Below are 17,484 nucleotides of genomic sequence, written 5' to 3'. Positions count from 1 at the left end.
TGCTAATCATTACCTCGACGTGTTTCGACTTATGAGTAACTTACAAGGAACGTGTGTCGACGTGTGTCAACGATCGCATAACGTGCCTTCAATTTATGGCCAGCGTAGCGGAACGTGTGAGTCATACGCTGGCATATGTCGTAAAATTTCAAGCATGCTAAAATTTGAGGACAACCGCAAAGTACAACGATGAAAGTCAGCGTACTACGACGTATGGCAGTGCTTTTCAGTATGCTCTTAACGTCTACAAACTTACCCATAACGTATTGGACATGTGCCGGCGTTTTCGCCCAATTTTGCATACGTCAGGCATACGTTGGCTAAATCGTCAAGGTGTGACAGGGCCTTTAAGGTGAGCAAATTAAGGATCCTCCGATCCCACAACACCCGGGGAGTATGGTGTTCTCAGAAGAGTACCCGTTTCTCGTAATGGGAAAGGTTTCAGTTAATCTATTAATTTAATAAATATTTCATGGATGAATGAATATTTCATATTTAAAAAAGTTAATCGTGTTGCACTCTGGATTCACGTTGAGCCAAATCTCTGAGCTACTTCTCCAGCCCAGAGCGTCTTATTTAATTATATTGGATGAGAAGGAAATCTCTTTGTCTTCATTTTAATTTGATTTCCCTCCAGATTTTGACAGAATTATTTGTGCCATGAGTTTTGATAATTAAATTATGGAATCAGATTTCGAATATTAACTTCTAATAAACCGATACGATACAGTATTCATCCTTGATGGGAGAAAATCACATTGAACCTCACCTCACACAACCAATCAGCAAACAGTGAACCAACGAAGGAAGGACAGACATCCTTATGTTGTACAATGTATATCGGTAATAGTTGTGTCGTAATTGTATTGGTATTGATTATTTGTTATCCCTCCCCTGTTGATGAATACACTTTGTAAAGCAACTTGGTCTCTGTGGAATGATTCGAGTTGTCCTGATCCCAATCCACAGGATGTGGTTCTTAATGGTCCCTTGAGGGACAGGTCATGTTGAGGGGCACGAACGTCCCACACGAAACGGACACCGCGTCTGGTGCAGTGAAACCGCTCGTGACACGAGTTCGGTTCCAGCCATGAGGGAAGTACCATGGCTCAAGCGGCTCAGACGTTCCACCGAAGTTCGGTGGAGGGGCAGAAAAACCCTCAACTCTCTTCGGAGCGTCTGAACTGGTGAACCAGTATGATCTCTTTAATCAGGGTCTGTCAGGATTGTGACAGGAAACTGGCCTGCTCCCGGATGACGAACATTGTTTCATGTTTCCACGGCAGGTTTGACTGGTGACTGAATGGCACCTTCCAACGAGAATTTGATCCATGTTCTGGAACCTTCTCCCTGTCGTCACTTGACCAGACATTTGTTTGTCAGAATTTAATGTGAACTCGTTTCAAATTTCTGAGCCATCTTGTCCCCTTGGATAAAGGTATCAGTATGATGATAAATATTGTTGCGGATCCGGGGTGGCGGGATTCGCACCCAACTCTTGGCACCACCCTCACCACCGCCGTCTCCGGGTTTTATAATGCCGGCCGGCTCGGCACAGGCCTCGGGTCACGCGTCTTCAATCGCGATACCAACGTCATCCTTGTACCTTACCAGTTGGGGAAATAGAACCCCGGATACAGACTGGTTGTGTCAGATGCCGAGCATTTTCTGCCAGTCTGTAACCATTTTGGTTTTATATGCCAATCGTACGGATCGTTCCTCGACGCGACACAAATTAATCTAAAGCGGCAACTTCATACGAACCAACCACATTTATTGGGGAACATCGGGGAACACGACACAAGCAAACCATTCACGACAATTTTTTTTTTAACAATCTTTAACCCGTAACCTGTAACTAGGACTACAGGTTTCGAGGGGGATCCCTTCCGAGATGTGCCTTAAACAACATGCAAACCAGACAGACAGACAGCATGCATGCAAGACAGAGTACTTGTTGATGTCTCATGGACGAGAGGACAGTGTCAAAAGCACGAATGTCGCTCGCAACAAGCAGATGTCCACGGATTTGAGCTCCCAGCTCGAACGCGCCGCGTGGCAAGATGGCGGCGCCGTCCTCTTTCTTTTCTGCACTGCACGCGGTCTCTGCGCGCTCCAACCCCGCGCAAGGCCGACGGCACAAGACCGCCAGATCAACGATGGGCCTTAGCCGATCTCTCCCAAGGTCCAGCACACAAATCCAGGCCTAGCCTGTTCACCAGACAAGGCCAAAATCGAGGTGCCGGACTCCGGCAAGCGGATCGGCAAACGTGTCGAGCCGTGAGGTGAGCAAGGACCGTCAGAGGCTCCGTCGTTTCCTCTCTTGCCTTCCCGCCTCGAAGCCCGACTTCTCAACTTCGTCCTCTCAGTTTATTTCTCTGTAGAATCACCTTTTCTTTCCTTTTCTATGCTCGCCTCTCAAAGCCGACTGCCGTCTCTCTCACGGCAGAATCACCTCCTCATAAGAGGAGATTGCCGACTCAACGTGCAGGCCGCCTCTCCCACTGCACAAAAAGGCAGACTCGGCGTGCAGGCAGCTTCTCTTACTGCTAAAAGTGCAGACTCTGTGCGCTCAGGTTCAACGTCTCTCCCGGCAGATCCAAGACTGTGCCTCCTTCGTTCACTCGCGACGAAAACATGAGCACGCTTCGAGAGCGACCGTTTCCCTAAAACTGAACCCTTTTTCTCTACAGTTTATCTTTCGTTCGCTCCTTCGGAACACGAGCACGCCTCCATCAGCGAAGCCGACAAGACTCTTCCCCCCAGCTCCCCCTCCCTCTCCAGGCCACTCCACCTCAGCCGACTGGGCGGGGCCTATCGTCCGGAGAGGGGAGGAAGAAGAGGGAGTCCTTGTTCAACCACAACTGCACAAACAACAAAACAGCCTCTTACACCTCCCGACACACATGTAACGTCCATTTTACCAAACAACCGAGCTAAACATGCATTTTATGGAGGATCTGAGCTTATCCTATATTTAGCAGCATACGAAGGGCCATTTCTGTCACAATATTGATGAAAAGTCAATCGTGTTCTTTACCAGTGAACACAGGGCTTCTGTCTGGGCTTCTTCTTCTTCTTGAACCATCGGGATCGTTTCAGGGAAATGACCAAAATGAAGAAGAAGAAGAACGAGATCATGACAAGCGTCACATCACCAACACTGGACAGCAGTCCTTGTCCTACAGAGCCATGCTGGACAACCTATGGAGATAGACAAGGGGAGGGACAGGATAAATGTTTAATTCATTGTCAATTAAACTGAACAATATTCTTCAATTATTTCACAAAATCCAAAAATTCGGAACAAAATAAGAACAAGATGTTCTTGTAAAGAACAAACACAATGGCTCGGAGAAGGTTCACGAGTTTATCGTTTGTTCCACATTTGACAAATGTAGGTTTGTAGGAGGGTTTGGGAAGTAATTTGTTATTTGTTCAGAATACTGGAGATAGCTCCCGGACCCTTATCTAAAAACCCTGTGGGATCTTTCGGGTCCAGGAACAATGACGACTCACACACGAGTCCTCGTACGTCACATTCCTCCAACGGTTGATGAACACATCGGTACATCGCCCCGCACGTGAAACACCATGGTTGCAGTTTATACCTGTACCGAGATTCTAACCCAGGTAACACATATCACAGGTGAGTGTGGAACCTGCGAAACTCGTCAACCCTGAGATGTATTTTCGAGATATCAATTTCCACTGAACAAAGGAGTACAATGTGTGTTAATAGTTACTAGTTACACACAAAGTACATCGTGAAGATTCCTCCATCGACACGACCATGAAGGGACAAAATCCAACTTTCCGTGATGGGGGAAATTAACCCTCAAACCTGCAGTTTCCACCCAAAGATAAACTCTCTTGATATTCCCCATCACATCATCATGGCAACGATTTAACATAACGAACCCCTGGGTTTTCAGAGGGAGGAATTGTGTAGAAACCCCCAATCCCAGGACAACGTTTCCCCCACAAAAGGCAGCACAAGGGGCCATGATGTGCTCAGAACCCCCCGCTGTTCTGTAACAATGGACATCCTCACAAGAACGTTGTTTTCGTTTAAAACGTTTTCTATTTGAATCACACCTGGTGTGTTCACTCACACCTTCACACGGTCATCCAGTCGGATCGAATTCCCTCTCGAATCAAAAACAGAGAAAGATTACCTGGAATACATGATCACCTGTTCACTCTTCCATCAAACCAAGAAGGTATTTCACAAACTATAAAGGAAGCACATCCCATGGTGTTGTCTACCTTCCCTGTGTACGTTGGTATCTCTTACATTCCCACTTACCTGTGATTGGAATGTTATAAAACACACAAAAATGAAGACTCCGGTGAGGAACCACATCTCTCTTCGTCACAAACACTCCAAATGATGATTTAACAACACGCTTCTATTGTATATTTCCTATTGTTGGAATTATCATTGTGACGTCACACATGACTCACGGATTGTGGCCACGCCCCCAACATTGCCTCGTGTATATTTATTGTTTCATCCGATCTGTATATTATTTATTTGCTATGATTAATCTGTTTCGGTGATAACCACGTGATGATTTTATTACCAGCCGAACTTAGATCACCATATGAGGACCGGCGAACCAGAGGAGGTTTCTGTGGGGTCACGTTGATTAGGCCACGCCCCTTTGTAATGGTGGATTTCCGTGAATAATAAAGTTTACATTTGGTGACGTTACAATTTCTGTGTGGATTACTCGGAGTACAGACCCCGTGAGGTCGAATCGATAATGGATTCACTTTCGTACATTGTTGCAGGTTCATCGAAGGATTGCGGAGTAACGGAATGACGTCATTACGCATCGGGAGATTAAATGTCACTATTTCGGACGTGAACGGAAAAACTTCAAGATTAATTTAAAAAATAAAACAATTAAAATATTACATGTGAAGGAACACGTGACATTGCTTTCTCATGAGGAACGTGTAACGGGGTTTCTTCTCCTTCAAAACAACTGTCGTCTCATTTGGTTGTCTTGACGACACAGGTGGGGGGGAACCGGGGGTGTGTTCCGTTAGCAAGCAGCTTGCGAAGCTGAATGTTTCGTCACAACCGCTTTCCAAGCCGCTTGGTGTTTTGTTGACAAGTCGTGGGATCAGCAACGATTCAAGTTTATTGCTGAGACATCAACAACAGGCAGAGGGATAGCAAGATTGATGTCACGATACATACACCTGGTACGTGTCATGATACATGATGTCACGATACATACACCTGGAACGTGTCACGATACATACACCTGGTACGTGTCACGGTACATACACCTGGTACGTGTCATGGTACATGACGTCACGATACATACACCTGGTATGTATCACGATACATACACCTGGTACGTGTCACGATACATGACGTCACGATACATACACCTGGCACGTGTCACGGTACATGACATCACGATACATACACCTGGTATGTGTCACGGTACATACACCTGGTACGTGTCACGGTACATGACGTCACGATACATACACCTGGTACGTGCCACGATACATACACCTGGTGAGTGTCACGGTACATACACCTGGTACGTCTCACGGTACATACACCTAGTACGTGTCACGGTACATGACATCACGATACATACACCTGGTACGTGTCACGATAAATACACCTGGAACGTGTCACGATACATACACCTGGTACGTGTCACGGTACATACACCTGGTACGTGTCATGGTACATGACGTCACGATACATACACCTGGTACGTGTCACGATACATACACCTGGTACGTGTCACGATACATGACGTCACGTCCGGTACTCCCCCAAACCCGGAAGGTAACCCGAAAACCCCATCATCACACGGTTCCCCTTCCCTTTTCAAAGTTGAAGGATGTAATGGATTGTGTTCCTGTCCTGTAACACTTTGTCGAAGAGCGATGACGAGTTTGTGCATACATGTTTACATATGTTCAACAATGATAAACAAGAATAATTTGAACTGGGACAAGAGTTCAGGTGCAGAACTCATCGTTGTGACGCGGTGCACGACACAAGGGTGTGGCTGCTTATTGCAAGCAAAATGTCCAGAGGGCGCCATCTTGGGAGGGTGTGGGGTATGTCCTTGTCACCGGCAGGTGGCTCTCTTTCGCCGGTGGATGACAGCGCGGGCACAAAGCGCTGATAATATGGACGGGGACAACCGCCGTTTCTCCAGGAGACCCGTCCTGATGAGAGTTCGTCGTGGTGGTCACGGCCCCTTTCGATCCCGACGATATTTGCGATCTTGTTCTACAGTTTAGGATCCTGATGCTGGATAGACACATCCAACCCGATCCGGAGTGATTTCAATACCTTTGTAGTCTTGTCCTAAATACGACCTGGTTTTGTGTGTAATATGGCAGCTTCCACGTCACACTCATACGTGGCCAGCTTCCACGTCACACTCGAACGTGGCCAGCTTCCTATAACCACAGTCCGTATTGGGTGGCGGAACACGACCTGAGCCGGTGAGCGACCCATGTCCCAAGGAGTGTTACTCCATCCCAATCATCCTCTGCAAAAGTCATCGTCGTCGAGTGTGTTGTCTTAGATCCAAGGTTTTCATCGCCTTGACGGCAGAAATTCTGAAGGTGAACCTTGGCAGATCACTGCAAATACATTTTCAATGGCACCACGAAGGAGGAATTCCTCTTGTGTAAGGATTTCTAAATGTCGACCACAGATGACGATGTGATGGATGTTGCATCCGCCTCTTGTGAAAGTCATGGGACTTGAGTTGGAATAATCTTCTTGGTGTCACAACCGATGGAGCTCCAGCCATACTTGGCTCAAGATCTGGGTTCCAAACCTGTATCAGAGTTAGAGCACCAAATACCACGTGGTGTTCTCTGTTTCATTCGTCGTGAAGTGCCAGCATCCAAATCACAGCCTCTCAGGATGAATATGCTGTTCAAGAAAATCCTCAAAACTGTTGACTATGTGAAAGGATTAGCACTGAAAACACAACTTTTCCAACAGCTCTGTGCTGACATGGACTCCACGCATGAAACATTGCTCTTGTACACATCAGTAAGCTGGCTGTTTGTGGGAAAGTTTCTCACACGTTTCTTCACCCTTCACAACGAAGTGAAAACTTTCCTCGAAGTACCGGGGAAACTTGATTTGCTCACAACATTTGATTCTGAGTATTTTGAAGTACAACTGGTCCCAATCTCCTACTCCTTCATCAGGTGTAGAATGAACTCAATGTGGAGATGGAAGGGATAGATTGAAACCTGATTACTCATACACATTATATCTGAGCTTTCATCACCAAATTGCATGGAGCATGAGAATTTTGTGATGTTCCTGAATCTGAAAGTGGAATCATGTGATGTTCCCGAATTTGAAAGTGGAATTTTGTGATGTTCATGACTTTGAAAGAGGAATTTTGTGATGTTCCTGAATATGAAAGTGGAATCTTGTGATATTCCCGAATTTGAAAGTGGAATTTAGTGATGCTCCTGAATTTGAAAGTGGAATCATGTGATGTTCCCGAATTTGAAAGTGGAATTTTGTGATGTTCATGACTTTGAAAGAGGAATTTTGTGATGTTCCTGAATATGAACGTGGAATCTTGTGATATTCCCGAATTTGAAAGAGGAATTTTGTGATGATCCTGAATTTGAAAGTGGAATCTTGTGATGTTCCCGAATTTGAAATTAGAATTTTGTGATGTTCCCAAATTTGAATTTAGTGATGTTCCTGAATTTGAAAGAGGAATTTTGTGATGATCCTGAATTTGAAAGTAGAATTTTGTGATGTTCCTAAATTTGAAAGAGGAATTTTGTGATGTTCCTGAATTTGAAAGTGGAATTTTGTGATGTTCCTGAATTTGGAAGTGGAATTTTGTGATGTTCCTGAATTTGAAAGAGAAATTTTGTGATCTCTAATTTGAAAGTGGAATTTGGTGATTTTGCTGAATTTGAAAGTGGAATTTTGTGATGGACCATTCCCAAATTTGAAAGTGGAATTTTGTGATGTTCCTCAATTTGAAAGTAGAATTTTGTGATGTTCCTGAATTTGAAAGTGGAATTTTGTGATGTTCCCAAATTTGAAAGTGGAATTTTGTGATGTTCCTGAATTTGAAAGTGGAATTTTGTGATGTTCCTGAATTTGAAAGTGGAATTTTGTGATGTTCCCAAATTTGAAAGTGGAATTTTGTGATGTTCCTGAATTTGAAAGTGGAATTTTGTGATGTTCCTGAATTTGTAAGTGGAATTTTGTGATGTTCCCGAATTTGAAATTTGAATTCAGTGATGTTCCTGAATTTGAAAGAGGAATTTTGTGATGATCCTCCATTTGAAAGTGGAATTTTGTGATGTTCCTAAATTTGAAAGAGGAATTTTGTGACATTCCTGAATTTGAAAGTGGAACTTTGTGATGTTTCTGAATTCGGAAGTGGAATTTTGTCATGTTCCTGAATTTGCTAGAGGAATTTTGTGATCTCTAATTTGAAAGTGGAATTTTGTGATGTTGCTGAATTTGAAAGTGGAATTTTGCGATGAACTATTCCCAAATTTGAAAGTGGAATTTTGTGATGTTCCTGAATTTGAAAGTGGAATTTTGTGATGATCCCCAATTTGAAATTGGAATTTAGTGATGTTCCTGCATTTGAAAGTGGAATTTAGTGATGTTCCTGAATTTGAAAGATGAATTTTGTGATGTTCCCGAATTTGAAAGTGGAATTTTGTAATGTTGCTGAATTTAGAGGAATTTTTTGATTTTCCTGAATTTGAAAGTGGTTACCGCCAACGATGGGTTGCCCAATGGTGTTCAAGAGGAGATCAAATAATGGAAGAACAAGACAGGGAAATGTCATGGAAAATATAATTTCACATTTTCAGTGAGTCAGCTACCGTCTGTTGCACTCCAGAACAGCACGTGGCCAACAACGCATGTGTGGCCCCCCAAACTTTGTTCTAGTCAATTTGATATGCAGTATTCAGTGACAGTGTGAATATTGTAGAGCGTTTGCGAAGTGGATTAAACACTCAAAGAAACACTCCAACGAAACGGTTGATAAGGAACGGCTGGCTTGGCAAGCTATGTTCCGTAATATTAAACACCACCCAGAGACGCCCAAGCAATATCCGGATTAGATAAATGAACACTTAAAAAAAAAGCAGTCGGAACTGCTGCTATGTTCAATTCTTGGGTTTAAATTTAGCAAATTGGCTTAGTTTAAGAGATTCTTGAGGTTATGGCATGGGCGGAAATGAAATAAAGGCACAAATGCTGCATCTCCGGGAGTTAATAAACATTGCTATGTACCCAGCGATTCATAGCTATGATGAACAGGCATTCGATATGAGTGAGGAGGATGAGGAGATTGGGACCATACTCTGTGCAGAGCGTTGGTGTTGCTTTAGCAGTCTCCTTGGCTACTGGACACAATTCTGGATGGGTCGCCACTTCGACACAGTATACCAGCATGTTGGCACTCATTTTGCCAGCCTCGCAAGGATGACAGGCCGAGTTAACCCCACCTGGTATTAATTAATTAACTTCTGAACGGGACCAAAGACCTCCACCCTAACCATTAAGCCAATACCAGGCATATATGAGTCAGAAAAGTGAAAAAAAAAAACAATCTTTAAAAAATCGTTGTGGCCTGTTCCAAGTCAAGGCAAAGTTGTACATGCCAAAAAACATGGCGACGTCAGACTCTAGCAGGGTAACTAAGGATACGCCTAAGTCCCCATTGAGCAAGGTGGCCGAGGATGCATGTAATAAAGGCTATAATTAAATAAGGCCTTTTAATTATTTTCAAAAGGGGTGTTTTAGTTAATGGAAACACCCAGTTTTCACTTGTGGAGTTACCTTAGTATGCATGCAAAGTTTCAGGCTGCTAGGTTTCATGGTTTTGGAGTTATGGAAGAGACACACACACACACACATGTTAGTATAGATGTGGCAATGAGTTTGAATAAAATAATAAAAAATATATACAATGGTTCATCTTCCCTCAATTTTCACAGGTGTCCAATGCATTGTTTGTTGAGGGGGTGCACGGCTCCTCTGACGAGGCTGTTAGAGGGTGACTGGCCTTGTGAACCGCTGCCCCATCTTGCCAGCGCACTCGCTGAAATACAATATTGGACACATTAGATGTGAATGTGAGCCGACCAGTGAAACGATCTCATTCCTGTTTTAATTTGACAGAATATGGCAGGAGGTAAAAAATCGATATTATGTTCTATTTACCGTGGGACAATTTGATGGTGTAAAGGAATCGTGGAAACAATATGTGGCTGGTGTTGTGCTTGGATCAACAAAAGATATCTCCAACAGCAGTTGCAAGCAACATTATAATGACTACTATGGAATCTGTGAAAGTATTCAGTTGTGCAAAGAAGACAAAGAGAAGCTGACGTTTCAGGCATCAACCCTTCGTCGGAGCAAAAGAGAGGTTAATGTCCAAAACATCAGCTTCTTGTCTTTTTTGCTCCAACCTCCTCTTTTGCTCCAAGAAGGCTTTAAGCCCCAACCCTCAGCTTCTCCTTATTTCCCACGGTGATTAGCATACCTCAACATCCTGGTGATTTCATCCACAGTCATTCTCCAATTTTGTTTGTTTTTGCATGTTTACAAATCAATACACATTACTTGTTCATTATACAAGTGATCCAGAGGTCTTTCTGTTTCGCACTTTGAAATGTTGGAGAATATTTTATGATACTGCCAGACCTTACCATGTCCACAACGTAATCACCAACATACACCTGGAGCCAAGGCTGCTGTTTGGGAGGTAGGTGGACACTGTTTGCTGTGGAAGGCTGGTGTGCCACTTTTTTATTCACATGGGCCAATCTTCTGAGAAATCTTTCTGTGTTGAGAGGGCTATTTAGTGATTACCCACTCTATAAAATAAGTGCGAATTACATATCCAGAAATAGAACGGCACTCGGTGGATGCTTCACCAGGCTGAACAGTTTATGTTTGACCCATGATCTTTATTCCCCCCATGAATGCTTCTGTACCCAGCCCTTTTAATTACTTAATCCAGTGTTACCTCTCTCTCTCTGTCTCTCTGTCTCTCCAAAGTGTAAGGCAGACAATTTGCAGCAATTAGACACGGCACTGTAAGTGACCCAACGGTTGCGACTGAGACCTGTCAGTAATTGTTGACGAAGAGTACAAAATAAGTTAATGACGCCATTTTAGTGTCATGAATTCAAGGTTATGTAAATGAATCAATAGATTATGGTGCCATATGACATGTTGCTCTTGTACGTCTTGTATGACGAATAGGTACATGGCTAGTTTGGAGACATACTTCCATCTGCAAAAGAGTTTAAAGGCCAGAACATATACAGTCTCAAAAAGTAAGAAAAATACCTGACAAAGTGATAAGTGCACAGCTTCCAAGTGAGACCAGTTTTTCAGTCTCATGGGAAATGTAAATTTTCTTGTTCAAGTGGTCCTTAAGCTTTCTTCAATGAGGGATATTCATTATGAGTTTCTCAAGAAAAAGGGCATGCTAAACTTGATTGAGAAGCATTCAGGTAGCCTGAAGAAACAACTTGGAAGGACACTATTAAGACAGCATGTTGTCTTCTTCCGCATTTATATTGGAGATGTGCTTTATTCGGCTAAAGACAATGTCCCCAGTTTATGCTAAAATGTCCCCTTGTTTTTTATTTTATTATTTATTAAAACATATTTTGATTGAATTAATTATTTATGAAATTATTCCTCACAGAAATGTGGGCTCAGGTCTATCCATGACTGCCGAGCATGGCCCTGTATTTCCCTGGTTTTGGTGAGGGGGTGGAGCTGTCTGGTTATCTCTCGGCATCTTCGCTGGTGGAGTCGATGGTCTCGACTGTCGGGGGATGGAGTCTTTCCCTGCCAGGAGCCCAACAGTCCCGCTCCCAATATCCAACTCACTGACAATTACAACATCGCCCTTGACAGGGTGTGCTCCATAAATACTCTGTGCAGTAACCCTCTTTGACAAGCCTAATTGATGTTACTACCCCAGACTCAATAGATCTCACCACTTGGACTCCTCTTAGTGTCCCCACTACCTCATATGCTCATAATAGAAAGCGAGCACCATGTTGGCCACCCTTTATTCTTGGCTCATCTCATCAATGCCTAAGCCATCAGAAAGGCTCAAATTGACCTTTCTGGCCCAGAGGGCTCCACCTGCTACATGGCTATTTGTAGGTGCTCGATCTCCCCTGTGCAGATTCCTCACCGCCTCTCAGTGGTCGGCAATGTCGGCCACGTCATGAACAGTGGCTGGTCGCCACACCGCCAGCTGCACTCTGAGGTCCTGGTTCGGGATGGCCTGGATGAGCCGATAGAGTGCCACGCTCTCCTGAACAGGGACGTCCAAGTCATGTTGAAGGATCCTAATGGAGCGGCGAATTCCACTGCCAACTCATCAGGTCGCTTCTTATACATGCAAGATGGGCTTTCATCAGGTCGCTCTGCTGCTTCAACCCAAACCAACTCTTTAGGGTCACAATAAGGTCTACTGCAAAGATTGGACCCCCAGACATGGTCTTTAGTACTTCTGCCACCACTCCTCGCAAAACAATCACAAAATGGGCCGCCTTCTTGTCTTACATCCATCTGTTCCTTGCACTACACAGTGAATCTGTGCAAGGATTGCCCAGGTCACTTTTGCCATCACAAGGTGCCAACGGAATAGCGCAAGATCGTGGAGCCGCACCCCAGCCACCGGAATTGCCATGACTGCCATGGGGCACGGAATTGCCAAGTTCGTCGTGCTGGCTAACCCTTCGATGCTCATCGGCCTCTGCTCCATTCCCACTTGCTCGGGGGACCTACTATCATTCCATAACACACACCACGCCCCCCATGCTCTCCTTTGCATGATCCCTCCTTGGGGTTGGGCGGAGGAGAGAGGGATCTGGCTTCTTTCCTCCTTGAGAATCCTAAACTTCTTTCACCCCATTTTTCTTCTTGCAGTCCATGGGATTTTTAACATTCATCTTCAACAACACATTTCAAAACTGTCGATCTTCCTCCATTCTTTCTTTGTCACAGTCCACGACTCACATCCATACATGGCAACTGGAAATACCATTACATTCACCCTCCACCTCTTGGTTTGATCATCACATCTTTGTCTTTCCAGATCTTTATCAATCCTGACATTGCTGTTCTCTCCAATACTACTTACTCACTTACTTACTTACCATTCCTTACATACTGTAAGGCACATCGGGCTGGCGAGGCAGTTTCATAGGCAGGGAGTACAATCCTAGACGGACCGCAGGTTACCCCCAATGGTTTATTACCCCAGTAAGCTGATACTTATTTTGTTGACCTCAGAAGGATGACAGGCTAAGTTACCCCAAACTCGTATTAATTTAACGGCCCGCCAAGGCCTTCAACTCAAGACCCTCGAATCATAAGCCAGCCACTTTAACCATTACGCCAACACCAGGCCTTCTCCAATGTTAACCGTCTGTTCATTTCTCCTCCACATTCTCCACTCACTTCAATCATAGAATCCTGGAAGATGAAACTTTCCACTATTTCCATTTGATTGTCTCCTTCTCAGTTGACAAGATTTCATTCTTTTTTAAGATTTAAATACAGACCAATCTTTTCACTTTCTGCAGCAATTTTATCAAGACCACTTGACTTTCTACCATCAGAGTGGGATCCTCAACATACCTTTGGTTTCCGTTTTTTGTATAGATAGTCGAGGCTCGTGGAAGAGTGTGCTAGCACATGGAACGGATCACGAATTAACAGACAAAAACAAGATGCAAACCATGCTTGCATGGAGAAGGAAACTCCAAGGAGGAAAAACTGGAAGATTCGGAGGGATTTTGGTGGGGTTAACAAGGGTAGGAAAGATCAGAGTGGATGATGTGAGATGGTGGTGAGCAGCTGTCTTGAAGACTTGGAGAATGAAATTGAAGAGGATGTGGAAGTTGATTCCATAGGCAGGAAAAAAGATGAACAAAAAACTGGAGATGAGCAGTGATCCTGAATTTTGGTAGTTTTACCATGTATTGTTGTGGGTTTGCCGGCCACGTCACGAGTGGTCTCTCGGACCAGCTTCTCGGCTGTTGACCTTGAAGTCGAAGAGCCACAGATATCTCTACGGCATGACAGGTTGCTAAGTAGCCACGGACGCTGTCTGAGACGATTAACTTAGGTAGGGTCCTCGCGAACAATTCCTGCGTTACCTTCCAGGCAAGCCAATACCCCCAGATAGGGAACCTGCTCTTGAAGGCCCACTCCTATTCACATTAGTAGGGCCGAGTGGAATTGTAAGTGGGACATCGGCTCGTCTGACCGTATCAATTCAGCAGGGCAAAACTCCCATCCATTATTTACTCATGAGTGTCCAAACCTAAGAGAAAGAGACAATCGGGCAGGTTGGAAACGAAAGTACATGTTAAACAAATAGCATGTAAGTCTCTGACCTTCGTATACGTAAGCCCCTAAAACAATCACCTTATCATGGAAATTGCAGACATCGGCACCTCATTCGCTCCGGGAAGTTAGACAAGTAAGGGTAATAGACAGTGAGATAAAGGCGGCAAGGCTTTTTGGCGACCCCTCGATCACCCGACGCAAGCCAGCAGGCTTAGGTGATCCCAAGATGAAAAGGGGAGGGGGAGGGCGAGGAGAGGTCAATGGTGTAATGTGCCGTGTGGGGAGAAATGCTCTGAATGCTTTGTAATGTGCAGAGCAAATCATGAATGCGTATCAGTACCCCTGCTCTGAACTCTGAACGTATCAGTACCCCTGCTCTGAACTCTGAACGTATCAGTACCCCTGCGTTAATTACGATTTATACTGTTTCATCAAAATTATTCTGCACTCGCAAATACAACCTTTCGCTTCGCTGACGGGTCAATAAATTGGGGCAGGTGGGAGAAAGATAGAGAGAGGAGAGAGAGAGAGAGAGTGCCAGGTGTGTGGGAGGAGAGTTCTGCATTTTATGAGGAGCGGGGGACAGAGTGAGAGAAAAGGATGGGGGAGAGGAGGAAAAAAAATAACAGAGGTGAGGGGTGGAGTTGGAGTTAGCAAAGAGAATGTGATGCTTAATGACTGAACACGAAAAAAAAAAAAAGCGTCAGAACAGCTGGACACACGACGACACAACATAGTTTGAAAAGTAATCTGCTGGCACATCTGTAAAAACTTTGATATTCCAGTTCCAGAAAAATGTGTGGGAAAATGAACCAAAAACAATCGCTGAAAACATTGAAGCACCGCTCACGTACAACCTTATGATCCCATCAGGCGTGAACATCGAAAACAAAGCATTGTGACCATCCATCCATCCATCCATCCATTGAGACCAGACTCTGTGCAGAGCATTGGTGCTGCCTAAGCAGTCTCCTTGGTTATTGGGCACAATCCTGGACGGGTCGCCATTTCCGACACAGGATACCAGCAAGCTGGCACTCATCTTGCCGACCTCGGAAGGATGACAGGCAGAGTCAACCCCACCTGGTATTAATTCAACAGAAAAGGGGATTTTGAACTCAGGATCCTAGGATCCCAAACCCACCACCCTAACAATTAAGCCAACACCAGGCATGTTGCGACCAGATATAAGATTTAGATGCAAAACAAGAAAGAGAAGTATAATACTTATTACCTAATGGTATCATACTTGGGTGCACCAGACATTGCTAAATGAAGTGTTAATACCGGTGATTTTGGACTAACGATGCAGAAATCAAGAAAATGACCAAATACCAAGACCTTAAGCATGAAATGAAAAGATCCTGGAAGCTGAAGGATGCCAAAGTTGTTCCAGTGATGACGAAGAACTTCATGAGAATGATGACGAAGAACCTCACAGAGATATTAAAAAACCATTCCTGGGAATATCACCACAAACAAACTGCAGTTGGAAGCCATCCTTGGCTCAGTAACGATCCTGAAGACAGCCCTCGGCACAAAACTTTGAAAACAGAAAACTTCACAGCTTGGTCCGTGAATCGTGACCCCTTAACGAAATGAAGGTGGACACTTTGAACCCACCTTGGGAGGACTCCAGGTTGGAGTCAGTGTGATTACCAACTACAGTACGTCCTGTACACAACCCAGAAACCTTGAGAAGCTTTCACCAAAAAACAACGTCACATTCATATCGACGTTTCAAGGATATGTTTACAAACATTATTCTTGATAAACAGCTGTGTTTGATGGGTGGGAAAAAAAATTTGTCTCGGAAATTGAGAAAACACGTCAATACTGCAAACGGCTCGGAAATCATTTTTTTTCTTCACAACTTGCTCAGAATGACAGAGGACAAACCACTGTCTCAGATCGACGGATTACGGACCACTGGCTCAGGGCGACGGAGCACGAACCACTGGCTCAGGGTGACTGAGCACGAACCACTGGCTCAGGGTGACGGAGCACGCGCCACTGGCTCAGGGTGACGGAGCACGAGCCACTGTCTCAGATCGACGGATTACGGACCACTGGCTCAGGGCGACGGAGTACGGACCACTGGCTCAGGGCGACGGAGCACGAACCACTGTCTCAGATCGACGGATTACGGACCACTGGCTCAGGGCGACGGAGTACGGACCACTGGCTCAGGGCGACGGAGTACGGACCACTGGCTCAGGGTGACGGATTACGGACCACTGGCTCAGGGTGACTGAGCATGCGCCACTGGCTCAGGGTGACAGAGCACGAGCCACTGGCTCAGGGTGACGGAGCACGAGCCACTGGCTCAGGGTGACGGAGCATGAACCACTGGCTCAGGGTGAGGGAGCACAAACCACTGGCTCAGGGCGAGGGAGCACGGGCCACTGGCTCAGGGTGACGGAGCATGAACCACTGGCTCAGAGTGACGGAGCACGAGCCACTGGCTCAGGGTGACAGAGCACGAGCCACTGGCTCAGGGTGACGGAGCGCGAGCCACTGGCTCAGGGTGACTGAGCACGAGCCACTGGCTCAGTGCGACGGAGCACGGGCCACTGGCTCAGGGTGACGGAGCATGAACCACTGGCTCAGGGCGAGGGAGCACAAACCACTGGCTCAGGGCGAGGGAGCACGGGCCACTGGCTCAGGGTGACGGAGCATGAACCACTGGCTCAGAGTGACGGAGCACGAGCCACTGGCTCAGGGTGACGGAGCACGAGCCACTGGCTCAGGGTGACGGAGCACGAGCCACTGGCTCAGGGTGATGGACACGAGCCACTGGCTCAGGGTGATGGAGCACGAGCCACTGGCTCAGGGTGACGGAGCACGGGCCACTGGCTCAGGGTGACGGAGCACGGGCCACTGGCTCAGGGTGACGGAGCACGAGCCACTGGCTCAGGGTGACTTTGCACGAGCCACTGGCTCAGGGTGACGGAGCATGAGCCACTGACTCAGGGTGACGGAGCACGAGCCACTGTCTCAGGATGACGGAGCACGAGCCACTGGCTCAGGGTGACGGAGCACAAGCCACTGGCTCAAGATGACTCAGGATGACGGAGCACAAA

At 45.6% G+C, this 17,484-nt stretch overlaps 1 protein-coding gene across 1 annotated transcript in view; it reads right to left on the bottom strand.

Moving 5' to 3' along the window:
- Positions 1 to 17,484, bottom strand: part of LOC147023578 (uncharacterized) — an 84,384-nt gene that overhangs the window by 10,473 nt on the left and 56,427 nt on the right. The window contains exon 3 of the mRNA XM_085889089.1: positions 3,041 to 3,204. Within this exon, the coding sequence (XP_085745215.1) occupies positions 3,041 to 3,204 (164 nt within the window). The remainder of the gene's footprint in view (positions 1 to 3,040; positions 3,205 to 17,484) is intronic.

This window comes from Eptatretus burgeri, chromosome 7 (assembly GCF_056783735.1).
Source record: "Eptatretus burgeri isolate ZD-2024b chromosome 7, Ebu_testis_v1, whole genome shotgun sequence".
Taxonomy (NCBI): Eukaryota; Metazoa; Chordata; class Myxini; order Myxiniformes; family Myxinidae; genus Eptatretus; species Eptatretus burgeri.
Note: the sequence above shows the minus strand (reverse complement) of the source record. Positions and strands in the feature narration are given on the sequence as shown.